This window comes from Tamandua tetradactyla, chromosome 20 (assembly GCF_023851605.1).
Source record: "Tamandua tetradactyla isolate mTamTet1 chromosome 20, mTamTet1.pri, whole genome shotgun sequence".
Classification (NCBI taxonomy): domain Eukaryota; kingdom Metazoa; phylum Chordata; class Mammalia; order Pilosa; family Myrmecophagidae; genus Tamandua; species Tamandua tetradactyla.
This window is the reverse complement of record NC_135346.1, coordinates 58,573,658-58,594,748: the sequence shown is the minus strand read 5'-3', so window position 1 is coordinate 58,594,748 and position 21,091 is coordinate 58,573,658. Positions and strand designations below refer to the sequence as shown.

General features: G+C 37.2%; 1 protein-coding gene and 1 pseudogene across 1 annotated transcript in view; one reads left to right on the top strand and one right to left on the bottom strand.

Moving 5' to 3' along the window:
* UIMC1 (ubiquitin interaction motif containing 1) overlaps window positions 1-21,091 on the top strand; it is a 235,272-nt gene that overhangs the window by 30,784 nt on the left and 183,397 nt on the right. Inside the window, exon 3 of the mRNA XM_077137728.1 lies at window positions 7,892-8,046. Within this exon, the coding sequence (XP_076993843.1) occupies window positions 7,900-8,046 (147 nt within the window). The 5' untranslated portion in view covers window positions 7,892-7,899. The remainder of the gene's footprint in view (window positions 1-7,891; window positions 8,047-21,091) is intronic.
* On the bottom strand, window positions 18,953-19,678 carry LOC143664744 (ras-related protein Rab-14 pseudogene; annotated as a pseudogene).

Sequence of the window (21,091 nt, the reverse complement as noted above, 5' to 3'; positions counted from 1 at the left end):
TTTTTTCATGTTTGCATTTCTTTATTCCCACTAGTTCTTTTTGTGCATAGGACACTTTTTATTTTATTTTATTTTTTTATTAACGGAAAGAAAAAAAAAGAAATTAACACAACATTTAGAAATCATACCGTTCTACATATGCACTCAGTAATTCTTAACATCATCACATAGATGCATGATCATTGTTTCTTAGTACATTTGCATCGGTTTAGAGGAACTAGCAGCAGAAAAAGATATAAAATGTTAATATAAAGAAAAGAAATAAAAGTAGTAATAATAGTAAAAAACAATAACAACAAACAAACAAGCAAACAAAAACAAAAAAAACCCTATAGCTCAGATGCAGCTTCATTCAGTATTTTAACATGATTACTTTACAATTAGGTATTATTGTGCTATCCATTTTTGAGTTTTTGTATCTAGTCCTGTTGCACAGTCTGTATCCCTTCAGCTTCAATTACCCATTGTCTTACCCTGTTTCTAACTCCTGCTGAACTCTGTTACCAATGACATATTTCAAGTTTATTCTCGAATGTCCGTTCACATCAGTGGGACCATACAGTATTTGTCCTTTAGTTTTAGGCTGGATTCACTCACCATAATATTCTCTAGGTCCATCCATGTTATTACATGGTTCATAAGTTTATCTTGTCTTAAAGCTGCATAATATTCCATCGTATGTATATACCACAGTTTGTTTAGCCACTCTTCTGTTGATGGAGATTTTGGCTGTTTCCATCTCTTTGCAATTGTAAATAATGCTGCTATAAACATTGGTGTGCAAATGTCCGTTTGTGTCTTTGCCCTTTAGTCCTTTTGAGTAGATACCTAGCAATGGTATTGCTGGGTCATATGGCAATTCTATATTCAGCTTTTTGAGGAACCGCCAAACTGCCTTCCACAGTGGTTGCACCCTTTGACATTCCCACCAACAGTGGATAAGTGTGCCTCTTTCTAGCATCCTCTCCAGCACTTGTCATTTTCTGTTTTGTTGATAATGGCCATTCTGGTGGGTGTGAGATGATATCTCATTGTGGTTTTGATTTGCATTTCTCTAATGGCCAGGGACATTGAGCATCTCTTCATGTGCCTCTTGGCCATCCGTATTTCTTCTTCTGGTAGGTGTCTATTCAAGTCTTTTTCCCATTTTGTAATTGGGTTGGCTGTCTTTTTGTTGTTGAGTTGAACAATCTCTTTATAAATTCTGGATACTAGACCTTTATCTGATATGTCGTTTCCAAATATTGTCTCCCATTGTGTAGGCTGTCTTTCTACTTTCTTGATGAAGTTCTTTGATGCACAAAAGTGTTTAATTTTGAGGAGCTCCCATTTATTTATTTCTTTCTTCAGTGCTCTTGCTTTAGGTTTAAGGTCCATAAACCGCCTCCAGTTGTAAGATTCGTAAGATATCTCCCTACATTTTCCTCTAACTGTTTTATGGTCTTAGACCTAATGTTTAGATCTTTGATCCATTTTGAGTTAATTTTTGTATAAGGTGTGAGATACGGGTCTTCTTTCATTCTTTTACTTATGGATATCCAGTTCTCTAGGCACCATTTATTGAAGAGACTGTTCTGTCCCAGGTGAGTTGGCTTGACTGCCTTATCAAAGATCAAATGTCCATGGATGAGAGGGTCTATATCTGAGCACTCTATTTGATTCCGTTGGTCGATATATCTATCTTTATGCCAATACCATGCTGTTTTGACCACTGTGGCTTCATAATATGCCTTAAAGTCCGGCATCGCTAGACCTCCAGCTTCGTTTTTTTTCCTCAAGATGTTTTTAGCAATTCGGGGCAACCGGCCCTTTCAGATAAATTTGCTTATTGGTTTTTCTATTTCTGAAAAATAAGTTGTTGGGGTTTTGATTGGTATTGCATTGAATCTGTAATGAGTTTAGGTAGGATTGATATCTTAATTATATTTAGTCTTCCAATCCATGAACACGGTATGCCCTTCCATCTATTTAGGTCTTCTGTGATTTCTTTTAGCAGTTTTTTGTAGTTTTCTTTATATAGGTTTTTTGTCTCTTTGGTTAAATTTATTCCTAGGTATTTTATTCTTTTAGTTGCGATTGTAAATGGGATTCGTTTCTTGATTTCCGCCTCAGCTTGTTCATTACTAGTGTATAGAAATGCTACAGATTTTTGAATGTTGATCTTGTAGCTTGCTACTTTGCTGTACTCATTTATTAGCTCTAGTAATTTTGTTGTGGATTTTTCTGGGTTTTCTATGTATAGTATCATATCGTCTGCAAACAGTGATAGTTTTACTTCTTCCTTTCCAATTTTGATGCCTTGTATTTCTTTTTCTTGTCTAATTGCTCTGGCTAGTACTTCCAACACAATGTTGAATAATAGTGGTGATAGTGGACATCCTTGTCTTGTTCCTGATCTTAGGGGGAAAGTTTTCAATTTTTCCCCATTGAGGATGATATTAGCTGTGGGTTTTTCATATATTTCCTCTATCATTTTAAGGAAGTTCCCTTGTATTCCTATCTTTTGAAGTGTTTTCAGCAGGAAAGAATGTTGAATCTTGTCAAATGCCTTCTCTGCATCAATTGAGATGATCATGTGATTTTTCTGCTTTGATTTGTTGATATGGTGTATTACATTAATTGATTTTCTTATGTTGAACCATCCTTGCATACCTGGGATGAATCCTACTTGGTCATGATGTATAATTCTTTTAATGTGTTGTTGGATACGATTTGCTAGAATTTTATTGAGGATTTTTGCATCTGTATTCATTAGAGAGATTGGTCTGTAGTTTTCTTTTTTTGTAATATCTTTGCCTGGTTTTGGTATGAAGGTGATGTTGGCTTCATAGAATGAATTAGGTAGTTTTCCCTCCACTTCGATTATGTTGAAGAGTTTGAGGAGAGTTGGTACTAATTCTTTCTGGAATGTTTGGTAGAATTCACATGTGAAGCCGTCTGGTCCTGGACTTTTCTTTTTAGGGAGCTTTTGAATAACTAATTCAATCTCTTTACTTGTGATTGGTTTGTTGAGGTCGTCTATTTCTTCTTGAGTCAAAGTTGGTTGTTCATGTCTTTCCAGGAACCCGTCCATTTCATCTAAATTGTTGTATTTATTAGCGTAAAGTTGTTCATAGTATCCTGTTATTACCTCCTTTATTTCTGTGAGGTCAGTAGTTATGTCTCCTCTTCCATTTCTAATCTTATTTATTTGCATCCTCTCTCTTCTTCTTTTTGTCAATCTTGCTAAGGGCCCATCAATCTTGTTGATTTTCTCATAGAACCAACTTCTGGTCTTATTGATTTTCTCTATTGTTTTCATGTTTTCAATTTCATTTATTTCTGCTCTAATCTTTGTTATTTCTTTCCTTTTGCTTGCTTTGGGATTAGTTTGCTGTTCTTTCTCCAGTTCTTCCAAGTGGACAGTTAATTCCTGCATTTTTGCGTTTTCTTCTTTTCTGATAAAGGCATTTAGGGCAATAAATTTCCCTCTTAGCACTGCCTTTGCTGCGTCCCATAAGTTTTGATATGTTGTATCTTCATTTTCATTTGCCTCTAGGTATTTACTAATTTCTCTTGCCATTTCTTCTTTGACCCAGTCGTTGTTTAAGAGTGTGTTGTTGAGCCTCCAGGTCTTTGTGAATTTTCTGGCACTCCGCCTATTATTGATTTCCAACTTCATTCCTTTATGATCCGAGAAAGTGTTGTGTATGATTTCAATCTTTTTATATTTGTTAAGACTTGCTTTGTGACCCAGCATATGGTCTGTCTTTGAGAATGATCCATGAGCACTTGAGAAAAAGGTGTATCCTGCTGTTGTGGGATGTAATGTCCTATAAATGTCTGTTAAGTCTAGCTCATTTATAGTAATATTCAGATTCTCTATTTCTGTATTGATCCTCTGTCTAGATGTTCTGTCCATTGATGAGAGTGGGGAATTGAAGTCTCCAACTATTATAGTATATGAGTCTATTTCCCTTTTCAGTTTTTGCAATGTGTTCCTCACGTATTTTGGGGCATTCTGGTTCGGTTCGTAAATATTTGTGATGTTATGTCTTCTTGTTTAATTATTCCTTTTATTAGTAGATAGTGTCCTTCTTTGTCTCTTTTAACTGTTTTACATTTGAAGTCTAATTTGTTGGATATTAGTATAGCCACTCCTGCTCTTTTCTGGTTGTTATTTGCATGATATATCTTTTCCCAACCTTTCACTTTCAACCTGTGTTTATCTTTGGGTCTAAGATGTGTTTCCTGTGGACAGCATATAGAAGGATCCTGTTTTTTAATCCATTCTGCCAATCTATATCTTTTGATTGGGGAATTCAGTCCATTGACATTTAGTGTTATTGCTGTTTGGATGATATTTTCCTCTAACATTTTGCCTTTTGTATTATATATATCATATCTGATTTTCCTTCTTTCTACACTCTTCTACATACCTCTCTCTTCTGTCTTTTTGTATCTGACTCTAGTACTCCCTCTAGTATTTCCTGCAGAGCTGGTCTCTTGGTCACAAATTCTCTCAGTGACTTTTTGTCTGAGAATGTTTTAATTTCTCCCTCATTTTTGAAAGATAATTTTGCTGGATATAGGAGTCTTGGTTGGAAGTTTTTCTCCTTTAGTAATTTAAATATATCATCCCACTGTCTTCTAGCCTCCATGGTTTCTGCTGAGAAATCTACACATAGTGTTATTCGGTTTCCCGTGTATGTGATGGATTGTTTTTCTCTTGCTGCTTTCAAGATCCTCTCTTTCTCTTTGACCTCTGACATTCTAACTAGTAAGTGTCTTGGAGAATGCCTATTTGGGTCTAATCTCTTTGGGGTGTGCTGCACTTCTTGAATCTGTAATTTTAGGTCTTTCATAAGAGTTGGGAAATTTTCAGTGATAATTTCTTCCATTAGTTTTTCTCCTCCTTCTCCCTTCTCTTCTCCTTCTGAGACACCCACAACACGTATATTTGTGCGGTTCATATTGTCCTTGAGTTTCCTGATACGCTGTTCAAATTTTTCCATTCTTTTCCGGATAGTTTCTGTTTCTTTTTGGAATTCAGATGTTCCATCCTCCAAATCACTAATTTTATCTTCTGTCTCTTTACATCTATCATTGTAGGTATCCATTGTTTTTTCCATCTTTTCTACTTTATCCTTCACTTCCATAAGTTCTGTGATTTGTTTTTTCAGTTTTTCTATTTCTTCTTTATGTTCAGCCCATGTCCTCTTCATGTCTTCCCTCAGTTTATCGATTTCATTTTTGAAGAGGTTTTCCATTTCTGTTCGTATATTCAGCATTAGTTGTCTCAGCTCTTGTATCTCATTTGAACTATTGGTTTGTTCCTTTGACTGAGCCATATTCTCAATCTTCTGAGCGTGGACAGTTATCTTCTGCTGCTGGCGTCTGGGCATTTAGTCAGATTTTCCTGGGTGTCGGACCCAACAATGTTGTAAGATTTTTCTGTGAAATCTCTGGGTTCTGTTTTTCTTATCCTGCCCAGTATGTGGCGCTCGTGGCACACATTTGTCTCAAGTGTTTGGAATGGATCCCCCCCGGTCACCGATCTCCGTGGCCTGGGGATTTCCGATCCAATTCTCTCCATTGGTTCAGGGGCCGCGCATGGTGGGGACGTCAGCCGCCGCAGCTTGAGGGGACCCTGTGGCTGGTCGCCGGCCGCAGCGGGCCCGGGGAATTCATCACCGGACTAGGAATTTGCCCACGGGGGGGGTGTCGGTCACCGGCCACCGCAGCCTGGGGCGTTCCCCACCGGACCAGGAAGCCGCCCGCGGTGGGGGGGACCGCTGCAGCTTGGGTAGCCCTCTGATCCGAGACTCGTAGCCGCGGACTTGAAGCCGAGACTCGAAGCCGCCCGCAAAAGAGGGGCGCCAGCTGCCTTGGCTTGGGAAACTTGCCTCTCCGAGACTCTCAACCGGCCCGGGAAGGAGGGAGGGAGTTGCTCCGACTGCCGCAGCTGCCGCTGCTTGGGAAATCGCACGCCGCTCGGGGATCTCACCGCAGCCGAGTCTCGCAGTCAGACTAGCCAGTCCAGACTGGGTTACGCTGTGTGTCCTTTCCCTGCCGTAGCCCCGGGAGCTGTTCTGCACTGTTTCAGTTCACCTAGTAGTTGCTTTGGAGGAGGAGGAACTAAGACGCACGTACCTTACTAAGCCGCCATCTTGGAACTCTCCAAGTTTTAAATTTTGATGTAGTTCAACTGATTTATTTTTTTCTTTGGTTGCTCATGCTTTTGTTAAAAAGTCTGAGAATCCGTTGCCTATTTAGAAGGTCCTGAAGATATTTTCCTGTTTTCTTCTAAGAGTTTTATAGTTTTAGCTCTTATATTCAGGTTTTTTATCTGTCTTGAGTTAATTTTTATATATCATGTGAGGTAGGGGTCCATTTTTATTCTTTTGCATATGAATATTCAGTTGTTCCAGCACCATTTGTTGCAGTGACTGTTGTTTCCCCGTAATGTGGACTTGACTTCCCTGTCAGAAATCAACTGGCCATCATCACCATCTCTTAGCCCTACTCTGTAAGTGAAATCATTGCCCTGCCCCCTACATGGGAGATGATATGCAGGGATGAAAGTCTCCTTGGTGGCCTGGGAGATGATGCCTAGGGAAGTCTGGTCTTGTCACCAGCAATGCCATCCTGAATGGATCAACAATGCCATCCTGACTGAAAGGGGGAAAAGGAGCGTAACTAATAAAGTATCAGTGCCTGAGAGAGTTCAGACAGAGTCAAGAGGCTATACTGGAGGTCATTCTTATGCAAGCTTCAGTTAGACATTGCTACCTATCATAATTTGCCAACCCCCAACCAAAACCATTCCAGTCAATCTTAAAGAACACCTAGGGCATTATATAAGATTCTACAAAGGTTCCATGCACTAGGGTAACTTTCCAGAAACCTACAACCTCCAGATGTGTCCCTGAAGCAGATAAGTCCTGGAACCTAGAGGGCCCAGTCTCTCCAGAACATCAGCTAATTCTATCTCCCTACCCCATATTACTGACAGTCCCTTCCAACATGAAAAAGTTAGAATGGGCATAGCCCAAATACCCCTAAGGAGTGGAATAGGTAGATCAAAGATGATGGTGGAGTTATACAGAGCAGGTAACGTTTAATAAACAAGTATGATTGTTGAGTCATTATATTGATATTTCTTTTAGTCTCCAGTATCTTAGAGCAGCTAGAAGTAAAAGCCTTAAATTGTGGAATTGTAACCCATACCAAACTCTGAAATCTTTTCTACAACTAATTGTTGTGCTGTGTTTTGAAATTTATTACTTTTTTGTCTGTATGTTATTTTTCACACACACACACACAAAAAGTCAGTTGTGATGATAAAACAGTATTTATTCCTTTTAGTTTCCAATGGCCTGGAGCAGTTAGAAGGAAAAATCTGAGATGATGGTATGGTAGCCCATGACGAACTCTGGAATCTGTTCTCTAACTACTTGTTGAAGACTGCTTTGAAAATTATTGCTTTTTTCTTTCTTTGCTTTGTATAAATATTATATTATACAATTAAAAAAAAGTTAAAAAGAAAATTAACTGGCCATCAATATGTGGGTGATAGTGGTATTTTTAAAATGTCTGCTTGGTGAACTCCAATGTGTAGTCATATTTGAGAAGCAGTAATCTTAGGTTTTGCAGAAGGAATTTAGAATATATTTTTTATCATATTATAGCCAAGTTCACTTCAGACATGAGATTTATGTATATGTATTGAGATTTATATATATATATGTATTCTTCATAGAGAATAGATTTTTAAGGACTCGTAGAAAAGTTCAGAAATCCAGTTTTACTTTTGATTAGATAAATATCTTTTTCATTTATATTATCAAATTGAGTAGCACCTAGAAAAAGTACACTTTGAATAAATTATTTGTACTTCCTTGTATTTCAGAGAAAAAGATGCCACGGAGAAAGAAAAAGGTTAAAGAAGCCTCTGAATCTCAGAATCTGGAGGGGAAGAATGCAGAAAATAGCAGTACTACCAACATGAAAAGGAAGCGTAGATTTGAAGATGCATTCATTGTGATATCTGATAGTGATGGAGAGGTCAGTAATTTGAAGTATGGAGCTCTAGGTTTCAAACCAGGCCTTCTGATCCGTGGGTACTTTGTTAATGCCAGCTTCTCAAATCATGCAAACTACAATGCATAATACGAAACTCCGCTTGCTTTTGATTTGTGAATGGAAATAAGAAGTACTTAGTGGAAAATAATAATGTTTGACTGAAGATATAACTGATTTTCAGTTTGTGTTCTATTGACCCAGAGCTATATTTTAATACTATTTGGATAATTTAATCGCATGTAAAACTTATTTGTATCTGTCTGAAATGCGAAAGAGGATGTGTATCAACTTCAAATCTATATGTATGCTCTGTCCAATATGGTAGCAGCTAGCCACTGTGGTGATTTCAATTTAAATTAGTTAAAATTAAATGAAATGGAAAATCTGTACCTTTGTTGCACCAGTCACAGTATAGGTACTCAGCATCCACATAGAGGCTAGTGTCTAATGTATCAGATGGCATGGCAATAGAACTTCCCATCATTGTAGAAAGTTTTATTGAAGGTCATTACCCTAGTGTTATCCTTTCTCCTTTGTCCCGTTTCCATTTGTTTTTTGAGGTTTTCTGTTTGTCACATCCAATAGGTAATGAATTAACTAATTATTTTTCTTTCAGATTTCTTCTTCTTTCTCCTGTATCTTTTTTTTTTTTTTTTTTACTTTTTTTAGTGTATAGTATAATATATATACAAAGCAAAGAAATAAAAAAGCAATAGTTTTCAAAGCACTAGTCAACAAGTAGTTACAGGACAGATCCCAGAGTTTGTCATGGGCTACCATCCGATCTCTCATATTTTCCCTTCTAGCAGCTCCAGAATATAGGAAGCTAGAGGACTTAAATATTTTCTTATCAACACAATCGACTTTTTTTGTGAGAAATAACGTATATACAAAAAAGGTATAAATTTCAAAGCACTGCACACAATTAGTTGTAGAACATATTTCAGCGTTTGACATGGGTTACAGTTCCACAATTTTAGGTTTTTACTTCTAGCTACTGTAAAATACTGAAGACTAAAAGAAATATCAATTTAATGATTCAGCATTCATATTCATTTGTTAAATCCTATCTTCTCTGTATAACTCCACTATTACCTTTGATTTTTCCATCCCTCTCTTTTGGGGTATTTGGACTATGGTAATTCTAAATTCTTCATCTTGGAAGGGTCTGTCACTAATATGAGGTAGGGAAATGGAGCTATCTGATGTTCTGGAGAGGCTGGTCTAGGTTTCAGGACTTATCTGGGCCAGGGACCCATCTGGGGGTTGTAGGTTTCAGGAAAGTTACTCTAGTGCATGGAACCCTTGTGGAATCTTATATATTGCCCTAGGTGTTGTTTAGGATTGACTGGAATGGTGCTGGTTGTTGCAGGGTAGCAGGTTAGGATAGGTAGTTAAGGTCTAACTGAAACTTGGGTAAGAGCAATGCCCAGAGTAACCTCTGGACTCTATTTCAACTCTGTCTGCCACTGATACTTCGTTAATTACCCTTCTTTTCCCCCTTTTGGTCAGGATGGAATTGTTGATCCCATGGTGCCAGGTCTGGATTCATTCCTGGGAGTCATCTCCCATGTTGCCAGGAAGACTTTCACCCCTGGATGTCTTGTCCCACATGGGGGTAGGGCAATGATTTCACTTGCAGAGTTGGGCTTAGTGAGACTGAGGCCACATCTGAGCAAAAACAGAGGTCCTCCAGAAGTAACTCTTAGGCATGTCTATAGGTAGTCTAAGTTTCTCTGCTACCTACATAAGCTTCACAAGAGTAAGCCTCCTGATTGAGGGCATGGCCTATTGATTTGGGTGTCCCTAAAGTTTGACACAGTATCAGGGAATTCCGTGATGGTAAGGTTTAATGGTTCTGTATTCTTTCTCACATCCTTCAGGGGACTTTCTGATTATCTGCTTACTATACTCTAGGATGTATCCAGGCATTACAGTACTCTATACAGGATGAAAGGACCTCTTTCTTATTCTGTGCTCCCTGTGTTTCAGTTGTTCAAATTAGCTATACAGATAGGTTGAGTTAGATTATGCACTACAGAAAATTTCAGTTCCAGATCAAATAAACCTTTCTTCCATTGGTCTCAAAAGAGTATCTGTGGTTCTAAAATATAGACACTGTCTTCCTTACCCCTACGTTCTGAATTACTTTAACCCCAACGTGTTCGGCTTTGTTCTTATTTCTGAGTACCAGGTTATATATATAAAACAACCTCTCAAAATCCAGAAATAATAATCACCAGTCCGGACTTACTGTGTCTGCTCTAAAAGCTTACAGTATAAGCTCCTGTTTTCTTATAGGCATTTTCTAAACGTGACCATGTCATTCTTGTTCTTTTGTTTCTGACTTATTTTGTCTCACCAGGTTCATCCAGTATTACGTCCTCAAGGCTCATCCATCTTGTCATGTGCTTCAGGACATCATTTTTGTCTTATTGCTGCATAAATTTCCTTTGTATGTATATACCAGATTTTGTTGATCCATTCATCTGTTGATGGGCATTTGGTTTGTTTCCATCTTTTGGAGATTGTGAATAATGCTGCTGTGAACATAGGTGTACAAATGTCGGTTTGTGTCATTGCTGTCAGCTCTTCTGGGTATATACCAAATAGTTCTATTGCTGGGTCATAGGGCAACTCAATATTTGGTTTCCTAAGGAAAGACCAAACAGTCTTCCATAGTGGCTGCATCATTTTACATTCCCAGCAGCAGTGCATAAGTGTCCCAGTTTCTCCATATCCTCTCCAACATTTAGAGTTTCCTGTTTGCTCAATAGCAGCTATTCTTATAGGTGTGAGTAGGTATCTCATTGTAGTCTTAATCTGCATTTCCCTTACAGCCAGTGAAAATGAGTAATCTCTTTTTGAGTTTTTTTTTTCTTCATGTGCATTTGAGCCATCTGTAATTGCTCTTCAGAAAAATGCCTATTCAGATCTTTAACCCATTTCATAATTGGGTTGTTTATTCTTTTGTTGTTGAATTGTATGATTTCTTTTTTTTTTTTTTTTTTTTTTTTTTTTTAAAGGAAAGACAGAGAGAGAAGGAAGGAAGGATAGAAGGAAGGAAGGAAGGAAGAAAGGGAAACATCTTTAAACATTTTCTTGTTTTATTGTATTCTGTTTCTCCGTTTTTGTTACATGGGCTGGGGCCGGGAATCGAACCGAGGTCCTTCGGCATAGCAGGCAAGCACTTTGCCCGCTGAGCCACCGCGGCCCGCCCTGTATGATTTCTTTGTATAGACAGGATATCTCACCTTTGTCCGATGTGTGATTTCAAAATATTTTCTCCCATTGAATTGGCTGCCTCTTCACCTTTTCGACAAAGTCTTTTGAAGTGCAGAAGCAGTTGATTTTGAAGAATTCCCATTTATTTATTGTGGAATTTAGGTTCAGGTGTCAATTTGGCCGAGTGAAGGTGCCTGGTTCTATAGCTGTGGACAGGAGGCAATGGCATGTGGACCTCATTTGCTGCTGATTACATTTGCAGTCGGCTAGGAGGTGTGCCTGCTGCAATGAATGATGTTTGATTTAATTGGCTGGAAGCTTAAATGAAAGACCTCAATGTAGCACAGCCCAAGCAGCTCAGCATACCTCATCTTAGCACTGGCAGCTTTGCCCAGCCCTTTGGAGATGCAGAAATGAATCACCCTGGGAAAGTTGTTGGAACCTAGAGGCTTGGAAAGAAGGCCGGCAGAAATCGCCCTGTGCTTTCCCATGTAAGAAAGAACCTCAGCTGAAAGTTAGCTGCCTTTCTGCTGAAGAGCTATACATTTTGAATGAAATAAATCCCCTTTTATTAAAGCCAATCTAACTCTGGTGTGTTGCATTCTGGCAGTTAGCAAACTAGAACATCCGTTTTTTCTTTTGTTGCTTGTGCTTTGGGTGTAAAGTTTAGGAAGCTACCTCCTATTTCTAGGTCTTGAAGATGTTTTCCTACATTTTCTTCTAGAAGCTTTATGGTGCTAGTTCTTATATTTAGGTATTTGAGCCACTTTGAGTTAATTTTTGTGTAGGGTGTAAGATAGGGGTCCTCTTTCATTCTCTTAACCATTGATATCCAATTTTCCATGCCCAATTATTGAAAAGACTATTTGTCCCAGTTCAGAGGATTTGGGAACCTTGTCAAAAATCATTTGACCATAGATTTGGTGGTCTATTTCTGCACTCTGGAATCTATTCCAGTGGTCAGTGCTTCTGTCTGTACCATGCTGTTTTGACCACTGTGGCTTTATAATAGGTTTTAAAGTCAGGGATTGTTAATCCTCCCACTTCATTCTTCTATTTTAGGATGCTTTTAGCTATTTGGGGTCTCTTTCCCTCCCAGATGAATTTGGTAATTAGCTTTTCCAAATCTTCAAAGTAGGTCGTTGGAATTTTGATTGGTACTTGTTCTAGTTTGCTAGCTGCCAGAATGCAATATACCAGAAATGGAATGGCTTTTAAAAAGGGGGAATTTAATAAGTTGCTAGTTTACAGTTCTAAGGCGGAGAAAATGTCCCAATTTAAACAAGTCTATAGAAATGTCCAATCAAAGGCATCCTTCCAGGGAAAGATACCTTGGTCAAGAAGGCCAATGAAGTTCAGTGTTTCTCTCTCAAGTGAGAAAGCACATGGCTAATGCAGTCAGCGCTTCTCTCTCAGCTGGAAGGGCACATGGTGAACACGACCTCGCCTGCTCGCTTTCTCTCCTGGCTTCCTGTTTCATGAAGCTCCCTGGTAGGCATTTTCCTTCTTCATCTCCACATGTCGCTGGTTCGTGGACTCTGTGCTTTGTGATGCTGCAGCATTCTCTGCTTTCTCCAAATCTCCTTCATTCTCCAAAATGTTTCCTCTTTTATAGGACTTCAGAAATTTGTAAAGACCCACCCAAATGGGTGGAGACATGTCATCACCTAATCCAGTTTAAGAACCACTCTTGATTAAATCACATCTCCAGGGAGATGATCTGATTACAGTTTCAAACATACAGTATTGAATAGGGATTGTTCTGCCTTTACGAAATGGAATTTTGATTAAAACATGGCTTTTATAGGGGACATACATCCTTTCAAACCAGCACAGTACTGTGTTGAGTCTTTAGCTCAATTTGGGGAGAATTGACATGTTAACTCCATTTAGCCTTCCTATCTATGAGCAGGGAATGTCTTTCCACCTATTTAGATCTCCTTTTATTTCTTTTAGTAATGTTATGTAGTTTTCTGCGTACGAGTCCTTTACCTCCCTAGTTAACTACATTTGTAAGTATTTGATTCTTTTAGTTACTATTTTGAATGGAATTTTTTCCCTTAACTCAGCTAGGTCATTGCTTGTATATAGAAATGTTAACTGACTTTTGCACATTAATTTTATATCCCACCACCTTGCTGAATTTGTTTATTAGCTCAAGTAACTTTGCTGTAGATTTCTCAGGGTCTTCCAAGTATAGTATCATATCATCTGCAAATAATGAGAGTTTCACCTCTTCCTTTCCAATTTAGATGTCTTTTATTTCTTTGTCCTGCCTGACTGCTCTAGCTAGAACTTCTAGTACAATGTTGAATAATATTGGTGACAGTGGGCATCCTTCTCCTGTACCTGATCTTAGGGGGAAAGCTTTAAGTCTCTCTCCATTGACTATGATGCTGGCTATCCATATTTCATATATTCCCTTTATCATATTGAGGTAGTTACCTTTGTTTTGCATCTTTTGGAATGTTTTTATCAGAAAAGGATGCTGAATTTTGTCAAATGCTTTCTCAGCATCAATTGAGATAATCATGTGATTTTTCCCTTTCGATTTGTTAATGTGCTGTAGTATATTAATTGATTTTCTTGTGTTGAATGATCCTTGCATTCCTGGTATAAACTCCACTTGGTCATGGTGTATAATTATTTTACTGTGCTGTTGGATTCGATTTGCTAATATTTTATTGAGAATTTTTCCATCTGTGTTCATTAGGGAGATTGGTCTGTCGTTTTCCTTTCTTATAGCATCTTTCCCAGTTTGGTACTAAAATGATATTAGCTTCATAGAATGATTTAGGTAGAGTTCCTTTTTCCTCAGCTTTTTAGAAAAGTATTTGCAGGATTGGTGTTAGTTCTTTGTGGAATGTTTGATAAAATTCCCCTGTGAAGCCATCTGGCACTGGGCTTTTCTTTGTAGGAAGATTTTTGATGTCTGACTCTCTTTACTTCTGATTGGTTTGTTGAAATCTTCCATTTCTTCCTGAGTCAGTGTAGCTTGTTTGTGTGTCTCCAGGAATTTGTCCATTTCATCTAAGTTGTCTAATTTGTTGCTATATAGTTGTTCATAGTATCCTCTTATGATTTCTTATATTTCTTCAGGGTCTGTGGTAACACACCCCTTCTCATTTCTGATTTTGTTTATTTGCATTCCCTCTTTTTTTCTTTGTCATTCTTGCTAATGGCCCATCAGTTTTATTGTTTTTCTCAAAGAACCAGCTTTTGGTTTTATTGTTTCTTTCTGTTGTTCTTTTGTTCTCCCATTCATTTAACTCTGCTTTAATCTTTATTATTTCTCTTCTGTTTGCCTTGGGGTTAGTTTGCTGTTCTTTCTCAAGTTCCTCCGGTATGCTGTTAAGTCCTCGATTTTTGCTCTTTCTTGTTTTATAATATAGGCTTTAGGGGCAATAAATTTCCCTTTCAGCACATCCAGTAATTCTGATAAATTGTATTCTCATTTTCTCCTATATCTTTTATCTCATTTAATTGCAGAACTTTCATTTACCTCAAGCTAGAAACCTTGGAATTATCTTTGTCTTGCCTTTCTTATCTTTCACCCCTAGTTGGTCATCATATCCTTTAGATTTACCTCTTACATGACACACAGATCTATTCCTTCCTCTTCCATTTCTTTTACTGATCATCTGTTATTTGGGTTTTTGCAGTACCCTCTGAACTGGGCTTCCTTTGTACATTTCACTTAGCTTACTTTAGCTTTCTTTTAAAAGTTTAGAGTGTAGATCTTTGCACTTGCTTGCTTAAAAATCATTGTTCCCATAATCCGTACAAGATCAGTTTAGAATTTTAACGTGTCTACCTACAAGAACCTTCCCAATGTAATATCATTTAAATTCTTTTTGACGATGTCATTAGTTTCCTTTTCTGCTTGTCAATACCATTAGTACTTTAAATTTTTTCCTAGTTTGGTAAGGAAAAATTGTATTTTGTTATATTTAGCAAAATTTAAAATTGTATTTTGTATTTATAACAAAATTATATTTTGTATTATAACAAAATACAAAAATTGTATAAAATACAATACAAAAATTGTATTTTGTTATAATTTAGCAAAATTGTGAACATTTTTCCACATCTTTTGGGGGTATTTGTTTCTTTTTTATGAATTTCCTCTTTGAGTCTTGAGTCCAGTTTTGATGAGAATTTTGTCTAAATAATTCTTTTTAATGTGTAGAAGTATAAATAAGAAAACAAAACAGCCCGTCATTCCACTACTTGGATAACTCATCGTAATATTAACAAAAATAAAAGTTTTCATATGAATATATATATGTTTAAAAAATCAAAACAGTATCAGAGGTATAAAAAGCAAGTTGTCTTACTACCCTGTTCCTCAGGGTACATTTAATGAAAAGTAACTATAGGAAATGGTTTCTTCTGTGCCTTTCCAGAAAAATTAAATGTTTATACATATATGAACCATAAATTTTTTTACAGGATAGGAATAATTTTACATATACTGTTTGCTTTTTTCACTTACTGTATCTTGGAGACCTTTATAGCAGCACATATAGATCTACCTCATTAAAATTTTTTTTGAAGTGTCATTCTTATGTAAGCGTGTATATAGTGCTAATACATAGTTTTATAATGTAAAATGAACACTTTTTACCTACTGTTTTGGTAGCTGTCTTGCTTTGTGTGTCCTTCCCTGATAACATCCCTTTGCATCCATCTAAAGGTAACCGCTGTATTTGTTTTATCTTTCCATGTTTTTGGACAGTTCTGCCACTTTTATGTGTATCAGTGAATATTGTATGTATATATAGAAAAACTAAGTATGATGCACAAGCCCATTTATGAAGGAAATGGCAATATTGTATTTATTAGTTAAAGACTCTTAGGAGAGAAAATGCTAATAGAATCCAAAGCATATGGTATGAGTTTACCTTCCTGAGAGTTTGCAAGAGCCCATTCTAGGGAAGTCAGGAGGCAATTCCTGGGAAATCTAAGCCTCAAATAATCTGGTAGGGGTATAATTTGGTTCAGATCCTGGGTGACCATTAGGAGTGGGGGCTGCTCCTTTTGTTTTTTATTTTTATTTTTTAATCTTGATACAGGTACTTTATTTATAAATATTTAGATTAATAGCATTTTGTTACTTCAAATGAAGAGTACAGCAGTCTGAATAAATCCTTCTGTCACAAAAGCAGGAAGACCCTGCTGTACCTAACTTTGGGAATTAGGATATTGCACCTAAACAAGAAGTCATGGTCTTTAGTTTGTGATTGCTACCTTATGTCCCAAAGGTCAGTTTGTTTTGTTTTTGTAAATCTATACACCTATCAGTAGGTCATGGTCCCTGGGCAAGTCCCTTGTGATGCAACAGTATAAACAGAGTGGATCACTATAAGCCTTTAACAGAATATACCAATCTACTTCAGGTATCTTGTTTCTCAAAAAAGCTAAACAAAGACAGAAGTAAAGATGAGTCCACAAACTGATCAAATCTTACTTTCTGCACATTCCAGTTTTGGCTTTTATTTGACTTTGGCTATATAATACTCTGGTACTACCACGTGTTTACAACCTAGAAAGATATGCTTTTACTTTCGTGTCTTTAAAAAAGAATTTAAAATGTGTATTTTAAACACAGCTGCTGAGCTGAGTGCATATTGCTGAGGTTTTTACCTGTCATATGCATATGACTTCTTGATTCCCAGCTTCTGAACCATAAACTCAATTAAAAATCAGTGAACAGAGGTGAAGAACTTGGTAAAAACTTAGTTTGTTATCTAAAGAAATCATATTATTTCTTTTACAATACAGTATTCTTTCAGTGGCTGTTGTAGTTTGCTAGCTGCTGAAATGTGATATACCAGAAACAGGATGACTTTTAAAAAGGGGAAATTTAGTAAGTTGCAAGTTTACAGTTCTAAGCCCACGAAAATGACCCGATTAAAGCAAGGCTATAAAAATATCCAATCTAAGGCTTCAGGGAGAAATAACTTGGTTCAGTGTTTCTCTCTCAACTGGAAAGGCACATGATGAACATGGCAGTGTCTGCTAGCTTTCTCTCCAGGCTTCTTTTTTCATGAAACTCCCCCTGGGGCGTTTTCCTTCTTTTATCACCAAAGGTCCTGGCTGCGTGGGCTCTTATAGTTCTCATGGCTCTTCGTTTGCTCTTTCCAAAGTGCTTCCTCTTTTAAAGGATTCCACTCAACTAATCAAGACTTAACTGGAATGGGTGGGGTCACATCTCCATCTAATCAAAAAGTTAATACCCATAATTGGATGAATCACATCTCCATGGAGATAATCTAATCAAAAGATTCCAACCTACATTATTGAATAGGGATTAAAAGAAATGGTTGCATCTACAAAATTGAATCAGGATTAAAACATGGCTTTACTAGGGTACATAATCCTTTTAAACTGTCACAGTGGCAAGCCTACCTAGTCAAAGTAATATTACTTTGTATCAACAAAAACATTGAGACACCATTAACTCCCTTTTACAAAATAATTTATGCCAACATGACATAAAATAGTTCCTCGTATTATGAACAGAAGGAACTTCTTAAATAATTTCACTGTAGTAGTTTAAAAAGGACAATTCAAAATCTCTTAACAGCAGACTTGTGATTCTGGCTGTCTGGTTTAGAATCGTTTTACCTCAAAAAGATTAAGGTATAAAAGCTTAAAATTGTGCAATAACAAACCCAGCCTTTTATCTTTTCCCATACAGTAAGGCAAAGAAATGCAGCCTATAGTGTAAAACGTTTACAAAAAGAGAAAAGCAGGTCAGCACATTGTCAATTTCATGAGAACAGTTAAGAAAATCAGTAGGTAAGCCAGAGTGCAAAGATGAAACAGAATCTGCTAGTGTTAATCCTTTCATGCTAAGAGCTCTTAACAGCATGATGTCTCCAAACACTGCCAGTACCAAGCAGTGCAGCCACATTGCTTGTGAATTGCAGTTGTGTCTAAATTTCCTTCTGTGAATGGAAGGGAGTAACATGGTCACATATAGATCATACTGTACAAACTCCTGTTTCTAATGCCAGTAGTCAATTTATCATCTTCATTAAAATAAGATACACAGAATGTATTGTTAGTTCATTTCGTTCAACTTTAATACATACTTACTTTCTGTGAAAGAAAAAAAGGTAAAATAGTGGTTTTTTTTTTTTTTAAAAAGAATAAAGCCTATCAATAAAGCTCAAGAGAAAATATAAAGGTACATTTTCACTGTGTAAGGCTAAGATAGAGGCAAGCTTCCTTAACAAAAATGTCACTCACGTAACACCGACAAAGACAAAACAAAACAAAAAGCAGTCATAGAACTCCTTCCTTACCATCAGAAGTCATTTTACAACAATAAGTTTATTGGTTACAACAGGCATACTTGAATGGTTAAAGATGAGGATAAAGGCTTAAGATACCAAACTACACAGTGAGACAAAGTCTTGCCAAAAAAGGTGGAGAGGGGTAAAGATCATTAAGTCCAGCATCAGTGCTTAGTTTAAATGTGTTGGTGACATATCTATCAAGAGAACAATCAAGGGTGGTAAAAAGTTTAGATTTACCATGCAGGAGAGATTTATTACTCTACTGCCTTTGATAACCTGATTATATCTAGTTGTTTAGCAGTTTAGTATTGTATTAATTGTTTTTACAACAGAGTTTCTTTTTCTTTTTTTTTTTTTTAAATTAAACCCAGTAGGATGTACAAGACAATGAGGTGGTAAAAGATACTGCCTCCAACAGACAGAGGTGAAAGGTCAACTAAGGGGCCACAGCCTTCTTTGTGGGGTTGGGGTTCACTGGTTAGCTGGCCTCCCTGCAGGACTGAGGGTTTGTGTTGTACACCAGACTCAGCAGCATTCAAATCCAGGCTTCATCCTGAATGTTCTGATAGATTTTCTTGGCAGCCTCAAGGAAGGCATCTTCTATGTTCTCCCACTTTTATACTTGCCTCAAGGAACAATAAGCCATTTTCTTTAGCAAACTGTTTGGTTTCTTCATATTTAATATCTCTCTCTGCCTCCAAATCTGCTTTATTTCCTATGAGAATTGTTATATAGTATTTGGATTGGTGAGATTCCTTGCATCTTTCAACCAGCTGCTTAAGTGATTATATATACTTCTTCCAGTAATATCATATACCATAAGCGCTCCCGCAGCTCCTCTGTAGTAACTTTGGGTAACAGACTCGCACTGCTCCTGTCCTGCTGTATCTCACATCTGCAGCTTAGTTTTTTGGCCACTAACTTCAATTATTCTTGTTCCAATTCAGTAACAATTGTGTGAGAACAATCAGCCATAAATTTTTTTTCTGTAAATTGATGAAGCAAGCAAAGTTTTCCTACTCCTGTGTTCCTAATAATAATACATTTAAGATGTAAGAGAATTTGTATGGTGCAGTAGCCATGGTGACACTGGGGGGTTGCTGGTAGCTGGGCAGCTTTCCAAGCAAGAAGGGGGACATCAGGATGAGGAAGAGGAGTATGGAAACTGCGAGAGAGGAGGTGGGAGGGGTTGGCCGAGACCCGAACAAGTGGGTGGGCTGTACAAAGAGGTGCAGACGCCATGGTGACAGTAGTAGTGGCAGCGGTGACCGTCCCTGTGTCTCCCTCTGGATATTCCCCAGGCTAGTCCAAGATCTGCTCCTTTTATTTTTGTATTCTAAGCTCAACATGATATTGCTTCAACTTTAAAAATGTAAAGTGAAGGTGGGCAGGCAATGATGGCTTAAGGGCAGAGTTCTTTCCTGCCATACCAGAGACCTAGGTTCAATTCCCAGTGCATGCCCATGTTAAAAAAAAAAAAAAGAAAAAGTAAAGTGAAGATGAAGTATTTTGTGGAGTAAACTTAATATCATTACCTGATTCAGGTAGCATGGTTAGAAGAAGCTAAACATAGATAAGAGTTCGGATCGAGCTTACCTGTTCTTTAAATTGCATGTTAAAAAAAGGTGGCACATAACTGCCTCTGGAGATTGAAAAATCTGTCAAATGAGAGGGAGGAGATGTGACAGAGACGTTAGGATTTGACAAGTGATTGTTACTACTGAATCATTATACGGATGTTTCTTTTTGGTTTCTAGTCTGTAGGAACTGCCAGAAGGAAATACTTGAAATTGCTGAACTGCAACCCAGTAGGCTTGGTCTTTGATAATGATTGTCTGATTATATAGCTTTTATCTTATGACTGTATGATTGTAAAACCCTTGTGACTTATACGCATCTTATCTAGCCTATATTTGATAAGTAATAAAATAAAGACATGCATGGGGGAAAAGTGTAGAATACCGGGTTCCCAGAAATAGACAGAAACTAGAGAAGGGAGAGTGGTTACCTAATACGTGCAGAATTGTTAACATTGTTCAGTTTAAATGTTTGGGAATAGATAGAGGTGATGATAGCTTGTTCTTGGGATTATAAGTAATAGTAATTTATTGTAGGTGAATTTGATTGAAAGTGGTTGTTTAAAGTCATATATGTCACCAGTTATCACTACAAATATAGTAAATTATTGTATGAACTACAAATGTACAACACTTGTACAGAGAGTTAATAATAGAATGGTGTGTGGGGAAAATCACCTATTACAAGCTATGGACTGTATTTAACATCAACTACATTAACAGTTATCTATGTAAATGTACAATACTAATACTATGGGTCAACAATAGTGGGGGATGAAGGGTATGGGAGTATTTGGATTTTATTGTTTTATTGTTTATTCCTGTTCTGGAGTAATGAAAATGTTCTAAAATTGATCATGGGAATGTATGCACAATTATGTGATGATACTGTGAGCCAGTGATTGTAGACCTTGGATG